Consider the following 22534-nt stretch of genomic DNA (forward strand, 5'->3'; position numbering starts at 1 on the left):
TGTCAAGCACATTAGAACAACTTTTTGAATACACATTCCCAAAGACACTGCATCATCTTCGTACACTACATTCTATCTCACCTGGACTTGGCCATAATTATCATCAAAAGCTGCCTTGTCCTCTTTGAGCAGTGCTGTCAGTCTAACTTGCAGACCTGTTTTTTAAAACCTAATTACACAGCATGACTCAAAAGCATGCACAGAGAATCATTCTGGTTGCATAAGACCTCTAAGATCATTTAGTCCAAAGATTAAGCTAGCACTGAGAAATAAATGTAAGCTACCACATAAAAAATTTAACTGGCAGTCTCTGCCATGATTACATCTCGTTCTAAGTATTGCTGTTTATAAAAGGAGTGGCTGGTCACGCATAAAGTAGTGAGACTATATTCATTTGAAGGAAACATGATGTCTCTTTACTATTTGGTGAAAGCTCAAGGCAAGTTCAAACACTTCGTTTGACACAACGTCCCCTGGCAAGCTGAAGCGACACACGGGTACAAAACAAGGTTCTCTATGAGCAGCAGACCTGACCCAAGCATGACATAAGCTTTGAAGAGCATCTAGACTTACTTCTTTCACAGAGGCAGTCTCTTCCACAACTATCTCCATCTCAGGGCCCATATGTTGGTCATGCCCAATAATAAAATATAAGAAGAGCTAAAAAGGCAAGTATAAACTGTTTAGAATACATATTTAAGTACAGAAATACTGAGAGAAAACTCCCTAATGCACTCAGTTATTGCATGCAGTACCAGCTATTGCACTGTTGCCATCCGTCAAACAGCACTGCAACTACAGAGAACAGAGGAGCACATGCAATTGAGTTATGGCCATCAGTAGAGCTTCATTAAGCAGCTGTATACGTGCTTTGCCTGCTGCAAATGAGAGATAAAACCTGCTAGCTTAAGCCCTATTCTGGCCCTTTGATCAGAAATATACAGCTCCCCCACCATGTTTACAACTTGAAGATATCAAATATAATATTATCTCCCTTTTCTTACTTTATGCTGTTTTGCTCATATGCACGTGGAAAACTGCAAACAGATCAATTATAACAAGTGATTTACAATTAGTCAAATGAGCTATATTAACTGTCAGTGTATAGGCTCTTGGCCTTGAGCACCTGAGATAAGTGACGTGAACGTTCCTGATAACGTGTATAATCCTTCAGACTGGTAAGCAATTTTTCCCCCATGCCAATTATCACTACTACCATTATAAAAGTACAAAGAGGACCACGTGAAATATTGGGAAACATGAACAAAGCAAAAAAGCAGCTCTAGTCCCTTTTCAGTCCCAGCCCTTTTATACCTGTGTGGAAGTTGGAGCTTTTCCCCGGCACAGCCCAAGCAAGCTTCCCATTTTCAGTTCCGCTTCCTTGACAGTATAATCTTCAGGCACTTCAGGGAAAAGAAAATAAGGCAAACATCATAAGCTGCCGTTTCTTGAAAGTATCCATTCTACTATGCTGCTCTTTAGAGAAAGATAAAGTTCAGTGACATTTAAGGAGCTTAATTTTCCACAGTGTTTACATTAGATCCATAAGCCTTCTATCACTAGGGCAAATCTGCATAAAGGTTTCTCCCCACCACCCCTTGTACGGGGTGACAGAAGACTTCAGAAAGGAACAGACATTTCTAGGTTATCTGGCTCAACCTCCTGTTCAAAGCAGGACCAGCTATGATGAGGTTTTCTCAGTCAAGCTCTGAACACTTCCAAGGAAGGCTAACGATGCATCCCTGTGCCCCATTCCTGTTGTTTAACCACTCAGTGTGAATTCCCTTTTCCCTGCTACCACACACAGTGGGAATTTCCCTTGCTGTAATTTGTGTCTGCTGCCTCTGATCCTTTTATCCAATTCTGCGAAGAAACTCTGGGAAAAACCTGACTCCGCCTCCTCCACAGGTCTACACTGAGGAGTTAAAAAAAATGACCATTATTTTCTCCCAAGCCTTCTCTTCAGGCTGGAAAAAAAAAAAAAAACAGCTTCCTTTCTCTCATGTTCCAGACCCCAAACCACCCGGATGCTTTCCTCCAGACTCGCTATAGTTTGTTAGGGTTTCTCTCTCATACTGGGGAGTCCCTAAAACAGATACCACACTCCAGATGTTGTCTGACAAATGCTGAATAGAATGGAATTAATCTCTTTGGCCTCCTTGTTGTACTTTGCTTTAGCAGTGTACCAGTAAGATAGTAAAAATAGAGAAAATATTTTCCAACAAGTGCAAAACTGATCTATAGTCTATAGTCTCTCACTACTGCCTGAACAACAGCGAAAATAAAGCTTCTACTAAAGTTGGTCATCAGAAGCAGGGTTATACAGTGGCAGTAATACTACACATCTAAATCACAGACCAGGTTGTGGCATGAACAAGTTCCTCTATTGCTGTGGAAGCAGAAGTCCACACGTTACTCTGTTTAACATCACAGATACAAGCAGCCTTCTCATAGTGAGCAGGAGCATAACAGTGCTTCCTCCATCACCACAGGATTGAAGTCTGTTTCAGCTGCACTAAAATCAAACAATCAAACCTTGCACATCACTTCAAGTTTCCCAATTTAATTTCTTAAAGAATGATACCAAAATAAGTAAATTTACCTGGAGAGAGAAGTTTCCCATTTCCACTAACAGGTCTAAGACAACTGTCACTTGCTGTAACAAAAAAGGGTGCAGAAGAGAGGTTGATATATTAAACAATTCAAATAAGAAATCTGGCTCAGAAATTTAGACAGGTAACATTTCAGATTAATGACAACAACACGTTTATCCTAGAGGCTTTACTCTGGAGATATTACATCAAAAGGAATGAATTCCTAGGGACTTCACGAACAAGTTTTTATCCTTTCAGTGAAAGATTACTTTCTCTTTGAGGCCACCTGTTAGCCACAATGAGTAAAATATGAAACTGGCCAAGTGTTTCCAAAGACTTTTCTTGGGGAGCTTCAGGAGGCACCAGGACGTGGGGCTGGGCACCCTGCTGGAGCGGGGTTGGGACAGGTGGACCCAGGGGTCCCTCCCCACCTCAGCCAGTCCTGTCATTCTGTGAAATTTTAACATTATCAGATCTATAAGTGAAGCAGTTGAACACTTACCTAGCTCTTCGTCTAGTTGAAGCTCCTGTATTGCTTTCATTTTGATATCTGACATCACCTAGAAGAAAAGCGATATTAACACCTCCGATACAAAAAGCCAATGTCAGCTGTTCAAATGCCAGTCCACAGAAGGTAGCCTTCACTTTACATTCATCCCAGTTATGTTCTTATTCCTGCTAACATTATACACAGCTAAGAAAACATTTCTTTAATATTATCACACAGAAATATGATATCTCTGCATTTATTACGTGCAACATATTTGGAGAAATTTTTCTTATAAAAAGTATTCCAAAGAAAAGAAAATGGTATTTAACTTTTGCATTTATCAAAAGACTAATATTTTGAAAATATTCACTTTGTAAGCAGTACGTTCTGTAACAGGAAATAACTTAAAAGCAGAAAAAGTATCAGAGAAATCCACCCCTTGGCAAAAACAGCATTTCTTTCTTATCCTGTTTTGAAAGGAAGAAATAGTATTTTCTTCCTCTTTCAGGTTTTGTTACTGGCAAAGCCTCAATACACTTACAGGATGTTCCAAAAAGAAAACTGTTTCACACAAAGACACTAGTGTAGACTGCACTGTTTTAAGTTACCAGCGTTATGGTCTTATTACAGAACAAAAATATTCCAGTAGCTTTAACTCCAAGCTGCACACTATTTTCCCTACAGTAGCTTCAGTTCAAATGCTGAAACCAGTCTTCGTTAACCTGCCCAACTGCACTGGCCAAACATCTCAGGGAAATAGCCTGTCTTAAATGCCTGAACAATCAGACTTCTTACTGTTTCAATGGTGGCAGTAATTTTAACGTGTTTCTCTTCATCTTCCGTTCCGCAGAAGTTTTTAACTTGGAGCCAGCTGATGTCGTATGTAAAAGCAGTCAAATTGCCACTTGAAACATTCACAAAGCTGTAAAAATGAGCAGTACAAACATAGTCAAAGACAGGAGAACTTTGTATTATTTGGGCTAGATTGCTAAATACCAACGCTCTTAAATAAATCAAAAATTCCAAGGTCATTAATAGCGACGGCCTCAGGAAGAATCCAGGCACCACTGGGCTGGCCATTGAGTAAACCAGGAAAAACTGTTTTGGTAATTGTCTTTCAATGGAAATAGAGCTTTTGAAGGCACTCAAAGTCACTTTGCGAGGCTGGATTTAAACCTTCGGGAAAAAATATTTTAAAACCATACCAAGTAATAACCAGGCTTTGAGACTTTGTCTGTGTGTGTGCTAGTACACAAACAGAAACAGTTCTTTGAGAACTCACTGATGTAGTTGCAATTTTTCAGAACTGTTTCAGCTAGGAAGTTAGAATTTATATAACAAGAACATACACACATCTCTAAAAACAGGAACCTAACCTCAGGACTATGCACTTAGAAGGGAAATGAGACCAGAAACTTGCCTCTGGCAACTTTAGATTCAACTTGGGAGATTCAGCAGAGCTGAATACTCTTCTGATACTGCACAGTTCTCACATTCCACCAAGTCTCTCAGATAACCACAAAACTCAAGGCTTAGAAATTCAAGTTACTCCAAAAATGTGCCAGCACACTGGGCACAATTTGTTCTCATTAGGTGTTTCCTATTTAAAGTGTAAAGGATGTGACTGCATCTGCACTTTAGGAGCAGTTGATAAGAGATCCCAAAAACGTTAAGACTACATTATCTTGAATTTAAAAGGTCACAAAATGAAAATTAATTTGAATAATGTACATAGAAACATCTATACACACAAATCTAGCATTATTTTAACTGAACAGGTTTTGACACAACTGCTTTTTTGATTAATCATACTTAAAATCAAAATGGTTACCTCTGGTCATGGCTGTCTAAGATTAGCACTGAACATCCATCTGTCAGACCAACACTTCTGATTGTTTCCTTCATCTGTTCTTCAAGAAGTACTTCCCAGTTCTTGCCTTCTCTATCAGGTCCTGAGCCATTCTTTAAGATGATTCCTCCTGACGGTGCTAAGGCCCTGTGCAGATCCTCCAGTTTTGTGCTGCACGGAAAGATGTGCTGCGATTCTGTGAAGTGTTGACCCTTCCCTCCTTCATTATACTCTGCCAGACGAAGAACGTTTATGATCACAGGTTCATGATCAGGGCCTGTCATCACCTTTATGCCGCCAACCTGAAGTAAGGAATGCACAGTTTATGTAGAGTTCAATAATGCACATTTTTGTAAACAGGAAATACTATCCAGCAGTAAGTGACAACAGCAAAATTATTGAAGCAAAAAAAAAGTTGGAACCTCTCTCATTAGAAATAAGCCATTTTTGACCAAATTCCTACTGAACAAACAAGAGTAACTCAAACGTACTGGGACAGAAACGCATACTGCTGAAGTCTGTTCCATGTTTGTATGTATAGTAAATAATGTTGGTAACAGTAACTGGGTAAACAGTGGGTGGAAAAATCAGTCTCCACCAATTTAGAATAGCTGACTTTAACCCCTCAGGGTATTAAAAAAAATTAGTATGACGGAGGCAGGTGAAGAGTTAGATTTAAGTCTGTGCTTTCTGATTTATTTATTTATTTATTTTTTACCTAGGCCAAGACCATAATTACTTACTGAAAACAATCTGATTGTGTAAGAAGCTGGATATACTATATACATATTTGTATATATATACTTTTACAACAAAAAACTGTTTAAAGCAGTATTTTATTCCATAATATAGATGGAGGGCAAACTTCTGCTGTGTTACATAATCATTGAAACAAGCATTTGCAAGTTAAGCAGAAGCCTGGATATTGAGGGGACCCAAAAGAAGCATAGCATTTCAGAGAAACCACATGCAAAAATAGGTGAGTGGTTCACCACAGGGTGTAAGTTATCACATTACAATCAAGTGATCTCCTACCAAGAGGCACCAGATCTTCTCATGGTTGTACTCCACTGTAACTGGCATTGGATACCTACAGGCACCTATTAATCTGACCATATCACATTCTGTATTCTGCACAGTTCTACCAAGAACCACACTGTACATCACACAGAAGGTTAACAGTGACAAACTGTAAAAATACAGCATTCTAGATGCAGTTGAAGGGGTGTCCTCAAAGCCAGTGTTAGCATGTCAGTAGCACAGCTGCAACATAGACTGAAGCTTCCAAAACCATGTTTAGAGACTGCATCTTATCTCTTGGGAACTGAGAAAAAATATTTGATTTTCACTTACCTCTTTCCCATTCCACACAAAAATGTCTGCTCCATCAGCCAGCCCAAAGCAGTCCAGTGTCAGCTCATCTCCTAAAAAGAACAAGACATCAAGCTCTTCTCCCCCAAAAACAGACACGCAGGGTCAGCTGGTAACTGCTATATGCTGGCACATTCTACTCTGGCTCAAGTCCACCACTACAAAAGCTGCTGTGTGATTAGAATTTACAGGGGGTAAGTTAGGGTTCACCCCAGTAAGACAGGCAACAAGAGTAGGTACAGAGTGAAGATGGCCAAAGCACAAGTGTTTCAATTCCATTTCCCTTACAAATCAAGGCTCACACTAGCAGTTGATAAAGCTACTTGGTCAGTATTATCTAGATAAGCTTTAACAGCCAATAATTAGATTTAAAACAAAAAGGCTGGACTTAACAAGTGAGTTACATACAACGTGTTTCATGCATATTCTTTGAAATACTAACATCCACACTGCAATTTATTTTACCTTCCTACCATAAGCCAGATGCAGTTGTTTTTTTTAAAGACTTTGTCATTTAAAGAACCATACTAAGATCTGAAGCAATACTAACAGCTCTGAGTGCATCTGCATTTTGATGTCAATATTTTAAAAGCTGAGCTATGTTCTGAAAGATCTGAAAGAACTCTAATTTTCTTAAGCAGACCATAAATCCTGTAAAAATCTAAAAATAACCGAGTAGATTTTTGAAGACTTACACCTAGAATTACATGACAAAGCTGGAGATGGAACACTGTTTTAAAATAAAATTTTTTTTGTTGAAATTAATGTTTATGTAATCATTTACATTTGCACCATTCCTACTTCAGCTTAAGCCTAAACTAAATTTTTCTTTAGTATCACCCTGGCTCCTCTCTCTTATCTCCTCTACCTATTAGGTAATTATAATGAAAACAAATACTCATAAGCAAATCAAAGTCAAAACAGAGGCCATTATCTTTTTGTCAGCAAATATACTTCTCCAAGATGTTTTACTTAGGAAACCCTCTGTGTCTTCAATAAATACACCAAACAAATAACACAGAACCCCTGTACGTGATAGTCTTACCATCAAGAATCTCGTAAAGATGCAGTCCTGCTGGTAAAGGTTTGGCATTACTGAGAATCATGTCTCCTTCCCAAGATTCCAGTATCTAATTGGTAAGAAAAGAAAAAACACACATAAAACTTCAACAAGCAGTAACTTAAAACACTCAAAATTACAACTTTGCTGCAAGCTGTTACAGACTGGCTACCAAGCTCACTTCAGCACTTAACAGGTCCCTGCTACTTCTTTCTACTAAACTAGTGGCACAGAAAACCCACAAGCTTTTTAGGACTTGTGCTTTCACACTAGTCACCAGACTAAAACAGTTTCAACTGAATGCTTATAATGTTGTACAATATAAGCAAATGATGTTTTCAGGGAGCAAGTTAAGTTCAATTTACATTTTCAAACTCAGGTTGGGCTGGGCTTTGAGAAATCTCATGAGCAGGAGGTGTCCCTGCACATCACTGAGGGTCTGGAACTAAATGGTCTTTCAGGTCCCTTCCAGCCCAAACCATTCTGTGATTTTATGACAGATGGACACTTTGTAAAAGGCTTTTTGTCAACCATTCCTTTAACATAGTAAATACAAAGACACCACTTTTAATACTTAAAAGAAATCTTAAGCTTTTCTTATTTCTTAAACTTCTCTAAGCATTTCTTGTTAAGGCCAGCCAGCTCCTTGAAAACACAAATACATTTAACACTTCAGTTTGTGACATGTAAGTCTAAAGTTTTGCAAAGTGGCTGCCCACATACAAATGATTAGCTTATGAACTTTAAAGTCTAATTAATTAAAGCTTCATCTATCAATCAAAAGCTTTGTCAACACATCAGAAGTTGACCGCAAAGCAATGTTTCCTTCTGTGAAAATCCATATGGCTTTGAGTCTCCTGAAATTACATTCACTGTTAAAAATTTCTCATTGAAATAAAAATCATGACATAGATTCATACATAGAAAGCAGTTGTATCTCAAATAAAATTGAAGTGTTTGAGTTAAATCAGCATAGTGAATACCTGGAATATTGACTGTCGAAGATCTCCTAGAGTTTTTCTTCTGTCAATAGTCAGATCCAGTACACTCTCTTTCCAAGTAAGTGAAGGATGCAAAGCTCCATTGTAAAATTTGTAACACGAGCTCAAATGGAGATGCAAATCAATACCATTGTTTGCTGAGTCACATTCCGCTCTTTGAAAGAAAAACACAATAGTGAAATGCTGAGTTTAATGCTGACAAACTGCTAACTTATTTCAGAGATACATGACAACTGCCAGAAGCAAGTGATAACCTCATGACTAAATTCAGTGTCAGATTCTCTCCTCTATTAAGAAATATGCAGAGGTGCTCAAAAATGCCATATATGAATATATATATATAGTACATACAATACAGAGCAAGCTTAGACATCCTCCACATACAAATAAAACACTGTTATAGGGCTTGTTCCTACACCTTGCTTCAACTTTTCTAAACAGGACAAAAATGCTATCTTTAGGGATGGGGAGACCATAGCGATTTTTTTTTCCCCTCTCCAGACTGTGTTGCAGAACAGTCCTCTTAAAACAAACACAGAAAAAGAGAAAATTCCTGGAAAACTGCCAGGACAGACACAGCCATGCCTTCCTCCTTTATAACTATATTCGGTTCTATTAGCAAGAAGCTAAGTGACATTTGATGCTACATTTAAAAATAATTAAGTTTCCACAGCAGAGAAGCATCGCACAAGACATCCATCTCTTGCACAAGTCTAGATTTTGACAGCTTAACTGGCATTCAGGCACATCATCAGCTCTGTGTGTTCCTCGCCAGAAGGAAAATTTTCAACCAACCTAGATACCACCAGCTCTTTCATGTTTCAGGCAAAGGATACCATTTATCTGTTGTTTCACAGGAAAGCAAGCCATTCCCCCTTCTCCCAGTGGAGAACTCCCTCTGGGAGTGTATTTTAGATAACGTATTCCATTCTCCTTCCAGAATTGTACTTTCCCATGAAAAGCTGGTACAATTTGAGGCTGTAAATCAATTTCCTCTGAAATTCTGCAGAATGAGTAGGTAGGCCACTAACAGGGAGGTAGGGGACCAGTAGAAGACAAACTGGATGTACAAATTGTATTCCTTGATTAACCTCTACGGTATTGAGTCATTTTAATGTATCTAATTCTACATCTGTTCAATGACTTTCTTTAATTTTAGATCAATTCCAAGATCTACAGATTAAGAATGCTGTTTAAGAGATTCATACAGTTACATTATATACCTCTATACATTATATCATATACCTCTTCTTTTGCAGCTCAGTATTAGCAGCATTCATTTCATTCAGAAGATGTTCAGGAATTTGGTATCTTGGATTTCCTCGAGCTGTAACAAATAATACAAGCTAGTTTGGCCTCAACTGCTTAAAATGTGCTTTGGTAAACAAGAAAAGTGAGATGAAACATTACTGTAATCATTGAAAATAACATTGCACTTTCTTAATGTAGTAAATTAAATTGCAATGATACAACAGTCAAACAAGCCTTTTTAATTCTTCCATGTTCACATCTATCTTTCCCTAAGGGGAAACAGATACATGAATGCCTTTAGCAACAACTTGTTTAAGTAGAAGATATTCCACTAGTATTTGTGAAGCATATGAGAAACAAGTTAGTGTCAGCTACAGCCAATTAACCATTCATCAGCTCCTTGGAGCTCTTTCTGTCTTGAGTCAAGCCTTTTTTCCAATTAGCACTAGAAAGTTCAGTGAGAACAGAAATGCTCAACTGCCTTCAACCTCCACAAAAAGTGTAAATGAAGGAAACCCCCAGCACATAAAGATGAGTTGTGCGTACCTTCAGGAGGTCTTTTTAGCCGTGACTTTCGATAAAACAGCATGTAGGCACTCTCTTTACCCTGAAATTGTTGCTCAATATCCTCCTCCTTGATCGGCTGGACTTTTGAATCATTCAGATCAAACCAATGGCAACCAACAGAAGTCTCCTCTAGCCTTGTAGGTGTTTTTTCTAAATTCCACTGGATATCATTCTTCTGAGAAGGGCTTTGGAGATCAAGTCCTTGAGAATCTGACTTAAATGGGAGCTTGTATTTTTCCTTCAGACCAACCTTATTTTTGTCAGGACTGAACTGAAATATCTGAGGATGATTTTGCAAATACTAAAATGAAAGCAAGTACAAGAAAGAACATTTTAGTAAAGGAAGATGCTCTGGATTAAATATAGCAGACTACATTAACTACATGACCTGATTTGTCCTCAAATTCATAGACAAACTTTCATTTGTGGAAATCCATTCCAATAAAGACGAAAAAACAAGAAAACAAAGATCTGAATTAGTTTTAGTCATAAAGTCTCATTTGATATATCAAAACATGTAAACCAATTTACAGTTATTTCAGTTCTGCACTGCCCCATGTGGTTTTGAAATAAATTTGGTACTTGTGAAAAGTCACCTTTAGTAACATTCACAATAACACTGAAACTTCAAAATTGTTAATACTGGTTTACCCGGAACTTGTTTCTATCAGTTCTCTGTTAAAGTCAGAAAACCGTCTACCCCTGTGGAAGACCCCTATTCAGATTTTACAACTACTTTTAAATACTGTTTTGAAACCTGCATGGTTGTTCTAACTCAAGAAACAAATATGGATTTTCCATATGTCCATAGCACAAATGCAGAAGTATTTTTCTTAAAGCATAAGAAAATACAGCTACCAACTGGATAAATACAAGACTATTTCAAGGGTTAATTTTACAGACATGCCTTAAACAACTATAAAGTTTTTTTTCCCTAAAAAAAAACAAAACCTTATTTCACTTATTTCTGTTATGACAGAGGTGTAAAGTTGTAATAGGCAAAAAGCTGGTTATTTTCTAGGCCAAAAATATAGATGGAAAAAGATACATGCTTTCAAGCAGATGATACGTTCAGAGAATCTTGCCCCTGTTCCTCATGACTGATGTCTCACTAACCTCTTACACATGCATTACCTTGCTAGTCCAAGTGCCGGCATTTTCATCCACCATCCTATAGATTATTCATTAAGAATATGAAGTTATCTTAATAATCAAAAACTAACATACATACATATTACCTTTCGTAATGCTCCATATTGTTTTCGGTATTTCTTATTCCAGGACACCTTTTTTTTCTCCAGTAACTTCTGCCCTAATTGATCTACAGGTATTTGTTTAGATTCTTCCTAAAGAGAAAATAAAAAGTAGGATGACAGACTGCAAGTGTAAAAGAATCAATACGAAGTAGGTAATTGTGAAGTGATTAAATAATTCCTGCTTGTTAGTAAGCCAATTTAACATTGCTTTCTGTAACAGCTTAAGCAAGCAACTTCAGGAGTACTCCAAAAATGGCTTTTTTGCTATGAATAGTCACTATTTGTATTGAAGTTAGGTTAAGTTACAAGCTTTATGTGCTTCACAATAAGCTCAGAAGAGTTCTATGTTCTAAAGCCTGTCTCTTGCATACTTCACCCCCTCCTTCTGGGTTCCTTAATATCAAAATAGAAGCAATAAACTCTTTACATACCATACCTCTGATAAAATCCCTTTCAACACTGCCAGTGGATTTTCTGCTTCTTTGGCATTTTCATTCTCTCTTAAAGCCTTATCTTCAATTAGCCTATCCTCATCTTCCTGTAGAAGAAAAATAATATTCACAAACACTTACTTCAAACACAGCCAGCAGTCTTCCAGTCAGTACTAACAACAGCATGTGTGATTTGGAAGTGTAAAGGAAACCCTCTGAGTATTTTTGAGCAAGCTGTGCATAGTGTTTTACACAGGATTGTTTCTGCAGCCTCTTTACATAGGCATCTGGATGCCGTACAAAAACATCCAGTTCATCATATGACACACAACACGTGGTAAAGATGCACTCAAAGATTGCTACAACAGAGCTCAAGCAGCTTGCACTCTGACTGGAGTGTATATACACCCACAGTGACTATCTGTGCACATGCCATACAACAGGCAGTAGTAATACAACAGCCCGTTAATGTTCAGCAGGTCAGAAATATAAACTTTGCTCCAAAATCCTGAGAGCTTCCAACTTGAAGAGATAGTATACTGCCAAAAAACTAACCTCAAGGAGGTGAAAGACCAAACGTCTCACTAAAATATTAACTTAGATGTCTGTTTCATTCTCTTAATACTTTTTTTTAGATGTGATAGAGCAAGAAAAAGAAACCTTTAGCACTTACTTGTAATTGCCAGTTTCCTAATTCATCCACATCTTTGATATAAACATGATAGTGTCCTCCATAGCAGCCACCTTTATGTATAATAACAGAGAAGAGCTCATACATGTACTCTGAATCATCCATTTCAGTCTTCAAAAAGAAAAATAATAATAATAATAAAAAATATCAGCAAGTCTTCCACATAAGGACAGTTTTATACCATCAGCATAGCTTCTGATACTTTTCAATGTGCATTTGCACATGCAAAGACTGAAGGGGCTCTTCAGTGATGGGGAACACTAGCAAGGACCAACATGAAGCATGGACCAAGGCACAGGCTTATAAAGCAACTTTTTAGATGTTATTCTGAACAGTGGTGGAAATTCAAATATTTCAAATTTAAAATAAATAAATACTGATGCAAATAATAGAAGGGCTCAAATTGTTTGTAATAACCACCAGCTTATTTCATATTCATTTAAAAGACTTGAGGAAAAACTTCTAAACTAACTGAAGGCTTCCCCAAATACAACAACAAAAAAAACAGAATGTTTTAAGAAAAATCCCTTCAGTAAGAGCACATCTATTAAGCATATTCTATACATACTTTAGGGATCAAAAGCTGGCATCAGGTAATGATGTAGCTCAGTTTATAACCAACATATACAGATATGAATACAAAGAGGAATTTGTAAGAAAAGTAACTATTGACACAAAATATACATAGCTAAATTCATGTGTGACAACATTGTATATTTGTTAACATATATATCTGTTAATAGGAATTGCCAATACAAAGGTTGATTTAACTTCTTAAGAAAAACACAGATTAAGCTGTAGGTCATTATTAAACCCTTCCACTTTGTATAGCTACAAAGTATTTCTCACTCTTAGAAATTGATCTTTTGGAGACATTTTACAAAAGCATTGGAACTAGGGACATCAGAGAAACCTACAAGGTTTCCTTAACATCTGGCTTTGACAAAATGCAAAATTAAAGATATCTTGTCCTGAGATATTAGTTTTCTGCTGAGTATATAGAAATTTTAACAAATGCAACAGTACAAACCTGCTCACAAAAAGGCCTCAGGTTTATCTGGATAGGGAACGTATAGCAACTAGTTTCCTTGTATCGTTCACACTTCTCAAAGTCAAAGTTAAATCTCAGGAGAGAAATGGTGAGAAAGGGAGGCAACTTACGTAGTTTAGCAGACTGCAAAACAACAAAAAAAGTTATAAGCATATTGTTATACAGAAAAATGCTTCCACCTTGCTATGGTGGAACCTGTATTTTCCAGCAAAACTTTACAAGGAGGCAGACATGGCCAGTGTTTTCATTACTAGAAAATGCCTTCCCTAATTCTCAATTTTCCTGTCAACAAGCTATTCTAGAAAGCAACTAAGATCCTTCACTCCTGTGACACCCTACGCCTTCCCTGATCATCAGTCCCACACTTTATCCTGCTACAAAAATGAAGCAGAACACTGCTGAAATTCAAGTCAGTAGTTTCCATTTCCAAACATCACGTGTTCTTTGTGAGAGGATTTTCACAAATTTCACACTATGAAGCAATTGCTTCAAATCCCTGGGCTTGTGCTCTCCCACGAGGTCAGGCTATGCAGTGTTTTCCCAGCAACTTTGCTCTTGACCCCTTGCACAGTACGCGCCATCACCAGACCCACACAGCTCCCAGGAGACCAGAGAGAACACACAGGAACTCAGCTCCCACTTTGCAGGTGCTATAGGAGAGCAAGACCTTCACGATAGCTTTGCTATGCTCTTAACATAAGCATAGATTCGGTGGCCTGTGAGCACTGCCAGTGTCTCTATCCAACTCTCCATTTACACAGCCATAAATGGGTTTATCAGGAGCACATGCGTGGCTCAAGAAAACTAGAATTAGGTATTCCATTTGCATCAATTGTGAAGACTGCTTTGCAGAGGCACAAAGGATTTTGCTCTTCCAAGTTTAGAGTGCTAATCCGACTGTGATTAAAGTTTGATAAAGTTCTTGAACTCGAGATTTTTCAACTACTCTTTTTTTTTTTTTTTTTTTTTTAGAGGTCAGGACAAAAGAGGGGAGAAAATAACTTCCAAAGACCCGCAAAAAAATGAAGGAAGAGAGGACAGGTATGGATCACCTTGTCTTTGAAACAAGCTAGGTGCATGCAGAGGGTCATGCTGTTAGACAACTGCCTCCCTAGTGCCGGCTACATGACCAAATTTCAGAGGTAGCCAACTGTTACCTTGCACTCCCTTGAACCCAGCAAATTTTAACTGAAACCCTCATAAACAAGCCACATGAGGCACTGGCAAAGTTTCATGAACTCTCCTAAGATACTGATTAACTTCACCTGTCCTGAATTTGCCTCTGCACCTCCTGCCTTCCACATTAGGCATGTTGCAAGGTTTGGATCACACTCATCATGGCACAGAAGAATGTCCAAAGCAGGCCAAAGCGCTTCGCTGTTGTGAAGAGGGCAAAATACATCAAAGGCAGGGTGCACTAACAGGTATGACTGCTTCCCCTTTACAAAAAATACCAGGAATATGAGGAAAAAATGAGCTACTTTAAAAAAAAATCTTTATGACATCAGAAACAAGCACAGAAGAAAGCCAAACACCATTTTGTCCCATCCTGAAGAGACCTACAATTCAAAGACCTACAGCTCTAGAAAAGCACTCACACAACTGCCTTTCCGAGACCCTGGCTAAGAGCACAAACAAGACACAGAAGTCTTAACAAATTTGATTACTCTGATAGGGAAACTACTCTGAATCATAAAACAACAAAACAAGAACTGGTTTTCAGCACAAGGATGCTGTAAGGTACTCCGGCAGACAGAAACCAAGCCTATCATCATCCATACCACCACTTTAGAGCATTCAGGGTCATATAACACTGGTATCCTTCAGAGGAGTTGTGTAACAACTGTCAAGCACCTGAAACTTTCCCAGGGTGCCCAGCAGTGAAGGCAGAAAACCAAGCCAAAGGAAGGAGCTCTCCCATCTGGATGTCGCTACACTCCTAGGGATTGCTCTCAACACAGGCTTAACATGCACAGCTCTCAGCTGAACACTGATGAACTCCAATGACTCAGCAGAGGAAAGGGCTGCACACTGCACTTAGCTTTACAAAGCAATTAAAAAAAAAAAAAAGCAGCAATAGTAAATCATTAACTAGATAGTGACAAAGCAGCACAACTCAGCAGAAAAACCATCTCCTTCCTCCAAAAGCATCTTTGAGCTACAGCCTGAAGAAGACGCTTTCGCAGTCACTGCTCTGACCACAGGAAGATGACTTTTCGGCTCTGCTACCTGCTTGCTGCCTCGATTTTTATCCTCCTCATTCCTGGCCTCTCCGAAGGAGGCAAACTGCTGGTGGTGCCCATGGATGGAAGCCACTGGCTGAGCATGAAGCAGCTGGTTCTCAAGCTCAAGGAGAGAGGACATGAAGTGGTGGTGCTTATACCAGAAATAAGCTGGCAGATGGGAAAGGGACAGTCATACACTGTGAAACCATACACATCAGAAGACCTGGTTAGTTCCTGTCACAAGTCTGTTGTTACTCACCTGAAGGCTCTAGCACTACACAGCACCACAACAGATGCTTTCAGTATGTTAATGATACATTAACATAATGTATCATAAGCAAGTGTTGCTTATTATCTGCGCTCTTCATGTGAGAATTTCCATGTAGTTTACTTTGTTCTTTTCTATATGGCCTAGCAACCTATTCACCATTGGCCAGATTAAAGCCAGCAACAATACTCAAGTCAAGAAATGAGTCACATACGCTTTTTGATGACGTAGCTGAGCTTTAACATGCAGGTCCGTTTTTGGTATTCTAATCTGGCATTATACAACAAGAAAGGTGCAGATTTTTTATCTGAGGGTTATAGGGTGGACACATGTAAGTGAAGTTTCTAATTGTTAGCAGATCAAATACTGAGTGACCTAATGCATTACCTTTGAAGCTTCAACAAGTTTATCACAGGCTCCGCATCGATACAAGTTCTCATTTTCAAAGTACTCTTCTTCCACATACATGTTCCACAAGGCCTCCTCCAAGCCAGCTACACCTTTTACTGCCACTGTTAGGTCTAAGAAATCTTCCTACGCAGAAATACAACAAAAAAAGACTGTAAGTAGTGTAAATTTACAGTACATTAGAAAGATACTTATCCCATTTGCTGTGGCAGATACGAGCACTTATTTTGCTTTCATCATTGATGGGACAGAACATGCACCTTAGATTTTAATTATTTTTTAATCACAAAGAGCAGTAAAACAATGTAAAGATATGTTTTACTGTTGTTACCCCACTGTTCAGCCCTCTGCTATCTACTACAGGCAACATTTGCAACACAGATCTAATACTGCTTTTTTTTTTCCTCCTTTTTCCTAGTGAGTCACTTTTTGATGTAGGTAGTTTAGCAAATGCCAGCCAAGACTTAGCAACAAAGTCACGCATAATTTTTGTGTTAGCAAGCCTGCAGTGCCCTAATCAATACACACTACCTAGATTCAAGAAGACTACTAGTGACACTTCAGAGAATTGTCTTTTTTTTTTTTTTTTTGAGTTGGGAAAAAACATTTCAAGCATCTTCAAAGGACTGAACAGAAGCCTATCCTGGGAAATCCTCCAGCTTTACCTGTCTCTCACTGATATTCTTGCATTCTTTACAAACAATCTGGTTGACAACAGTTCCATGGTACAATCGATTAATAAGGTCGTGACCCGAAGTCCCCACAAGAGAAGTCTCCAAAGCACTGAACAGAATCCGATTTAATTCCTGCACATCGTGCTGCCTCATTTCCTGCATGACAAAAAAATAAACTTGAAGAAATAAAAGTGCCATCTGCTATGCTTATTGCTTAAAAAACAACTTCCATTAAGTGTGGCAGAGAGCTGCCTCAATTGTTACCCATGTATTTACTACACCAAAAGAAAATTATTGCTACATTTTTAACTTGTGCTTTTTGTAGAAGCTATAAGTATGTAAAATATACCATACAAAAGACACTTTACCTATGTAGATTTCCACTAAATTCTAAGCAGAGTTACACAGTAACATTTTAGGTAGAAATTTAAGTAAATAAAGGACAAGCAACTTAGTTACTGCTGGAAAAAACATTCCTGTAGAAACAAAGGGAAACAAAGGAAAGCTACTGAAACTGTATCTAATGGAAGAATTTATTCTGTTGCTCACTGAGAAAAATTAAGACATCCTTCCTGTGGAGATACAATAGTATAAGACAGCTGACCTAATCAACTGCTATCTCCACAGCCTAAAATATTCTAAGAATTTTTTTCCATGTCAGACTTCAGTATCAATGATGGTGACACAGGTGCCCGTTCATACCTCATTGCTGTTCCACCCAAAGCTCTCTGTAAGGTCTGTTGTAGACGCAGCCTGCTGGTCTAAGAGCAGAAGCTGAGCAAATAACCGTTGAAGTTGCAGTGGAATTATTCGAACCTGGAAATATAAAGCAACATATACCCAGCACATCAGAAAGTCTTCAAGCCAATCATTTTGATTTAAAAAGAAAATTAATAAAAGTCTTCTAAGAAGCCACAATTGTCTATGGCTTTTATAAGTCAGGTTACTTGACTCTCACCAAAACATCTGCCAACAGTGGTTACCAAAACTGTACAAGGCCTCACCTTACTCAATACAGGCATGGAACGTAAGGTTTGTGATAAAGCAAAACTGCGCAGGTTAAAATTAAGTCACCACCAAAGTACACAATGACAACTTTATCTCCTATTTTTCATAATCCTAAAACTTAAGAACTTGTTACAAGGCATCAAGACATTGATTTATGAGCTACTCCTTGATCAGTAAAAATAAAAATATGAGCAATGAGGTGGAAAGAGAGGGGTTAATGTCAACAAGCTTGATCAGCTGCCTATATTTATCTTTGATTCACAAAGATAAAATGTTTCTAAGCAACCAGCTTCAGTCCAAGAGCTGAAGAATGAAATTCTGTAGTCAGCATTAGTAAGCACTCTTAAAATAAATAATAAATTCCAGTCCCACAACATCTTGTGTATGGGTGGGCTGTTAAACCTTCAGAGCCTCAGTGCAGTCATTTAGTCTGCACACATTTTTAATTGGTGAAAAATAAGTCATAGCATTGTAGCTTTAGTTACAGCATAGAAAGTACAAAAAAAAAAAAAAAGCACTGTATAAACTTTGGGATTGTTTCTGCTTTTCCTGAACACAAAAGAATCTCTACCATCAAATTCAGCAGAAGCAAACTCAACATCTTGCTTCTGAAGGAAAAGCTTACAGCACCAGAAGCTTACATCTAGTGTGCAAAAAAGTATCAGCCAACCAAACTGTCTTCCAGTATCATCCTCACAAGAGATTTCAGAATATTGTTTCAATTCACATGAATCAATGCTCAGCGACTAATTACAGGAAAGTTTTAAATACCTTTGCGTCTGGTTTATTGATATCATCCAGAGTTCCAAGCTCTTCAGGTCCTAGAGAGAACAGTGCCTCTGCAATTGTAAAGAAAAATTCCTATTTAAGAATAAATGTCTTCTCTTGAGATGTTTTATCCTAAGTGTCAAGTATCATGTTTTTTCTTTTATCAGATTAAGACATTAAACAACATATCTGAACATCATTCATCATTACAACTGGTTCAAGCTATAAAGTACCCCTAAGCACAGAGGCATTTAAATGGCAAAATATACATTTTTTTCAAGAATTGTAGTGTCTGCATTAAAAATGAATAGCATGTTATGAACAGCAATACCCTCTCTCATCTACACAAGCAGTAAATGGCTACCTCTAAGAAAATATAATACATATATTACTTATATTTTGCGTAGAAGTGGCAATACTAATTTAAGAGATAAAACTGAATATCCTGTAATAACTTATTTAAATTGAAGTGAAATAAACTGTTTGTGAAAACAATCTACGTTTGTGGTGTTTCTTTAACAAATAATTAGAAATGCAAGTCACTGCAAGATATCAATTCCAATGTTACTTTAAGAAGATTTTGAACACAGTACCTCTAAATTCAGGTGTGAAAAGCAGCGTCTGCAGAAGGGAATTGAGGTAGCAGGTCCCACCTTGATTTTTGATACCACTTAGGTTGGTGAAGTCTCTGGGAGCTGGAGGCTCAGAATCTCTGGGCTTTGATTTCTTCCCTTTTCCGCAATGATTGTTTGAAATAAAGGAAAAATCCTCTTCAAATAAGTCCCCAAACATTGTGAAGACAAAACAGTCCTATTAAAACACAAAATAATCAATTTAACAAAAAATGTAACTGAATCCACCCACTTCAAATCCTCAATGATGAACCTTTCAGTCCCAAATCAAGAAACTGCTTATACTATTTTGTTTCATATTCCGTTCACTTTAAAAAGGGAGCGTCAGATCCATACAGAGATATGCACTAATGTGACAAAAAGGTTCAAGTAAAAGCATTTATCTTCACACAGGTCTGAAAATACTTCTAACTAAAATCAAACTCATCACATTTTAATTTTGTATCAGCAGGAATATGCATACCAAAAAAAAAAAGGTCCTTCTCAACACCTGTAATTAACTAGTGTTCCACTTACCTGCAGGAAAGTTTAATAAGGCCCCCCAAATTTGTAAAAATGCCCATGCTGGGTCTCAACAAATCCATCTATGCAAATAGTCTCTATTATTGGTCAGTTCAGGTGGGAAGAACTTAATAAACCAGTAAATACAGAGCAATATTTTACCAAAACATTTTCTTCACTTCTAGATATTGAAAGCCAGAAACTCAACGGCAACAAACTGGTGCTTCTTCTTTTTACCAGTCCAGTTCCATAGCCCCGTGATCTTTTAGCACGTACCAAGATTCCCAACTAGCTCCTGTTTCCACCCCATAGTTCCATGTGGTATGTTGTAATACTTGTTTCAGATGTGAATAAACAGTGAGCTATATTGAAGCAGTGAATAATCATTCCTGTGCCTACCTTCACCTTCTTTACCATATTCCACTCAGGTGTCACCTCCAGACAAAAGCCCCTACAGTGACATAATCATTCCTACAACTGAATCTCTCCCCCATCTTCAGTTGATAAGGCCAACTTCCCCTGATGCCTTTACACTTTTTGACATAGGAGGACCACATCTGCATGCAATATTCAAGATGGGTGCAAACCATGGGTTTCTATACCTAAATTACAGTGTGCTATTTTGTTCTTCTTGTACAATGGCTGAGCATTGAGCTGCCTTTAAAGCAGTCTTTATCATCCCAAGTTCTCATCCCTGTACATTCGTTCCAAACCCTGCCACTACACAGTTTCCATAAATACGTGGGTGTACGTGATTGTTGTTTGTCTCTGCCCCACGATATGCATCTTTTTTGACTCACCTACAATCGATGCTGTCAGCTATGTATCGTTCAGCTGTTCAGTAGCTTAAAGACTTGAAAATTTCACTACTAGGACTTGACTATACCACAATATACCTGCCAGCTTCACAAGAAAAATTAACCACCTGACTTCACTGTGGTTCCCTGTCAGTTTATATGCTGAACCCTACAAAACAGGCCCTAGAAAAGGCATGAAATAACAACCCTCACTCCTCTCTATGAGGGTTCATCTTTTGTTTCTTATCATTTAGCTGATTATTTAATCAAGCAATAATGTTCTACTTCTCCTGCATCAGCTAAATTTCTTCAGGAGCCATCAGTGGCAAACCTTGGTGTGCACCTTTGGAAAATCCAGTTGTGGTTTATGGCTTCTCATTCAACCAGCTGCTAGTTCCTCTGATACTGGCCAAAATTCTTTTTATTAAATAGCATTATGCGAAGCATTTTCAGTCCTTCTCACAGCAGGGCACCTTTTAATCAAAAGGCTGTGCTCTGAGCAGCATGGAAACACTCACTGCTTTTCTGTAACGCTTCTTCAGCACTTCACACGATACATATACACTTCAGACCCACCACAGAATAAAACTACGCGGTTGGGTTCGCTAAGAAGGAGCTCTGTTGTGGAAAAAAAACCCTTTTGCTCTCGCCCCAACAGGTTTCTCTGCCCTGAGCACACCTCCAACACCTGGATCCCACCTCCCACGCTTCGGGACCTAACTGCCGAGCTTCCAGCTCCCTCCAGCCTCTCACCCTTGGCTCGGCCGTGCTGCACGTTACCGTTTAGGCACAGAAACACCCCAAAAATGCTTCTTTTGCCTTACTTTCCTCGCCTCAACGCGGGCTCAGAGCTGCCCCCAGACCCCCAGCCGCCGCCCTGCCGCCGCCGCCATATTTGTTGGGGCACCGCGCGAGGCACGCCGGGAGGCGCGGCCTCGCCGCGAGGGCTGCTGGGGGTTGTAGTTCCCCGCCCCCCCCATGGCGGCCATGACGGGGTGCCCGCGTTAGTCAGCGGTTACCTTGCACAGCCTTGAACCCGGCAAAGTTTAACTCACAAATAAACCTTCCCCGGATCATTAAGCCAGCCGAGGGTGATAGGGGCGTGCTCTAAATGCTCGGAAGCTCTCCTGAGATACTGATTAACCTGTCCTGAGCTCGCCTCTGCACCCCCTGCAGTTCTCATTAAGCACCCCCTGCTTTCCGTCCTCATTAAGCACCCCTGCCTTCTTTCCTCATTAAGCACCCCCTGCCTTCCCCATTAAGCCTGTGGCAAAGTTGGGACAACGCTCACCCTGCCACCGAAGGGGCCCGAGAGGAGGCCCAGGCTTCAGGGAGGGCAGGACACCTTTGCTTACGTGTACACCTCTCCAGCAAATTTGGGAGTGCCATTATCAAAGCATTTTCAAGAGAAAATGCTGTTTATTAAACTTCTCATGCTCCAAAGGATCACTTTTAAGTGTATTTTGCATAAATGTAGAAGTAGTAACTTGTTCTAGTTATTACTCACCCTTTTTTTTTTTCCCTTACATTTTTACCTAAATGAAAGGTAAAACTCCCCCAGCTCTAAAGTCCAAAGATTTTGTTTTCTGAAAAGTTACCAAGTGCCTAAAAGAAAAATGCTTTCTGCCACTTGCTCTGTAG

General features: G+C 38.8%; 1 protein-coding gene across 8 annotated transcripts in view; it reads right to left on the reverse strand.

Annotated features, from left to right (window-relative positions):
- The window catches only part of USP40 (ubiquitin specific peptidase 40), a 33635-nt gene extending 11812 nt beyond the window's left edge, over positions 1-21823 (reverse strand). For 3 of the 8 annotated variants that reach the window (XR_011810746.1, XM_072041169.1, XM_072041174.1), the window contains exons 1-21: positions 21718-21823; positions 19557-19773; positions 18967-19034; positions 17890-18003; positions 17179-17343; positions 16493-16639; positions 13592-13735; positions 12544-12672; positions 11876-11977; positions 11422-11529; positions 10163-10484; positions 9611-9692; positions 8348-8519; positions 7350-7434; positions 6287-6357; positions 4916-5235; positions 3880-4006; positions 3097-3154; positions 2603-2656; positions 1315-1403; positions 574-660 (exon numbers count right to left, since the gene is read on the reverse strand). Coding sequence is in view for 7 of the 8 variants with exons in the window: in XM_072041169.1 (XP_071897270.1) it covers positions 574-660; positions 1315-1403; positions 2603-2656; positions 3097-3154; positions 3880-4006; positions 4916-5235; positions 6287-6357; positions 7350-7434; positions 8348-8519; positions 9611-9692; positions 10163-10484; positions 11422-11529; positions 11876-11977; positions 12544-12672; positions 13592-13735; positions 16493-16639; positions 17179-17343; positions 17890-18003; positions 18967-19034; positions 19557-19755 (2643 nt within the window). In the remaining variant the exon portion in view is untranslated. Of the gene's footprint in view, positions 1-573; positions 661-1314; positions 1404-2602; positions 2657-3096; positions 3155-3879; positions 4007-4915; positions 5236-6286; positions 6358-7349; positions 7435-8347; positions 8520-9610; positions 9693-10162; positions 10485-11421; positions 11530-11870; positions 11978-12011; positions 12248-12543; positions 12673-13591; positions 13736-16492; positions 16640-17178; positions 17344-17889; positions 18004-18966; positions 19035-19556; positions 19774-20258; positions 20444-20896; positions 21590-21646 lie in introns of those variants that run through there. The other 5 variants (XM_072041170.1, XM_072041172.1, XM_072041171.1 and 2 more) reach the window with 5 other exon arrangements.
- Positions 21824-22534: the final 711 nt, after the last annotated feature.

This window comes from Anas platyrhynchos, chromosome 7 (genome assembly GCF_047663525.1).
Source record: "Anas platyrhynchos isolate ZD024472 breed Pekin duck chromosome 7, IASCAAS_PekinDuck_T2T, whole genome shotgun sequence".
Classification (NCBI taxonomy): Eukaryota; Metazoa; Chordata; class Aves; order Anseriformes; family Anatidae; genus Anas; species Anas platyrhynchos.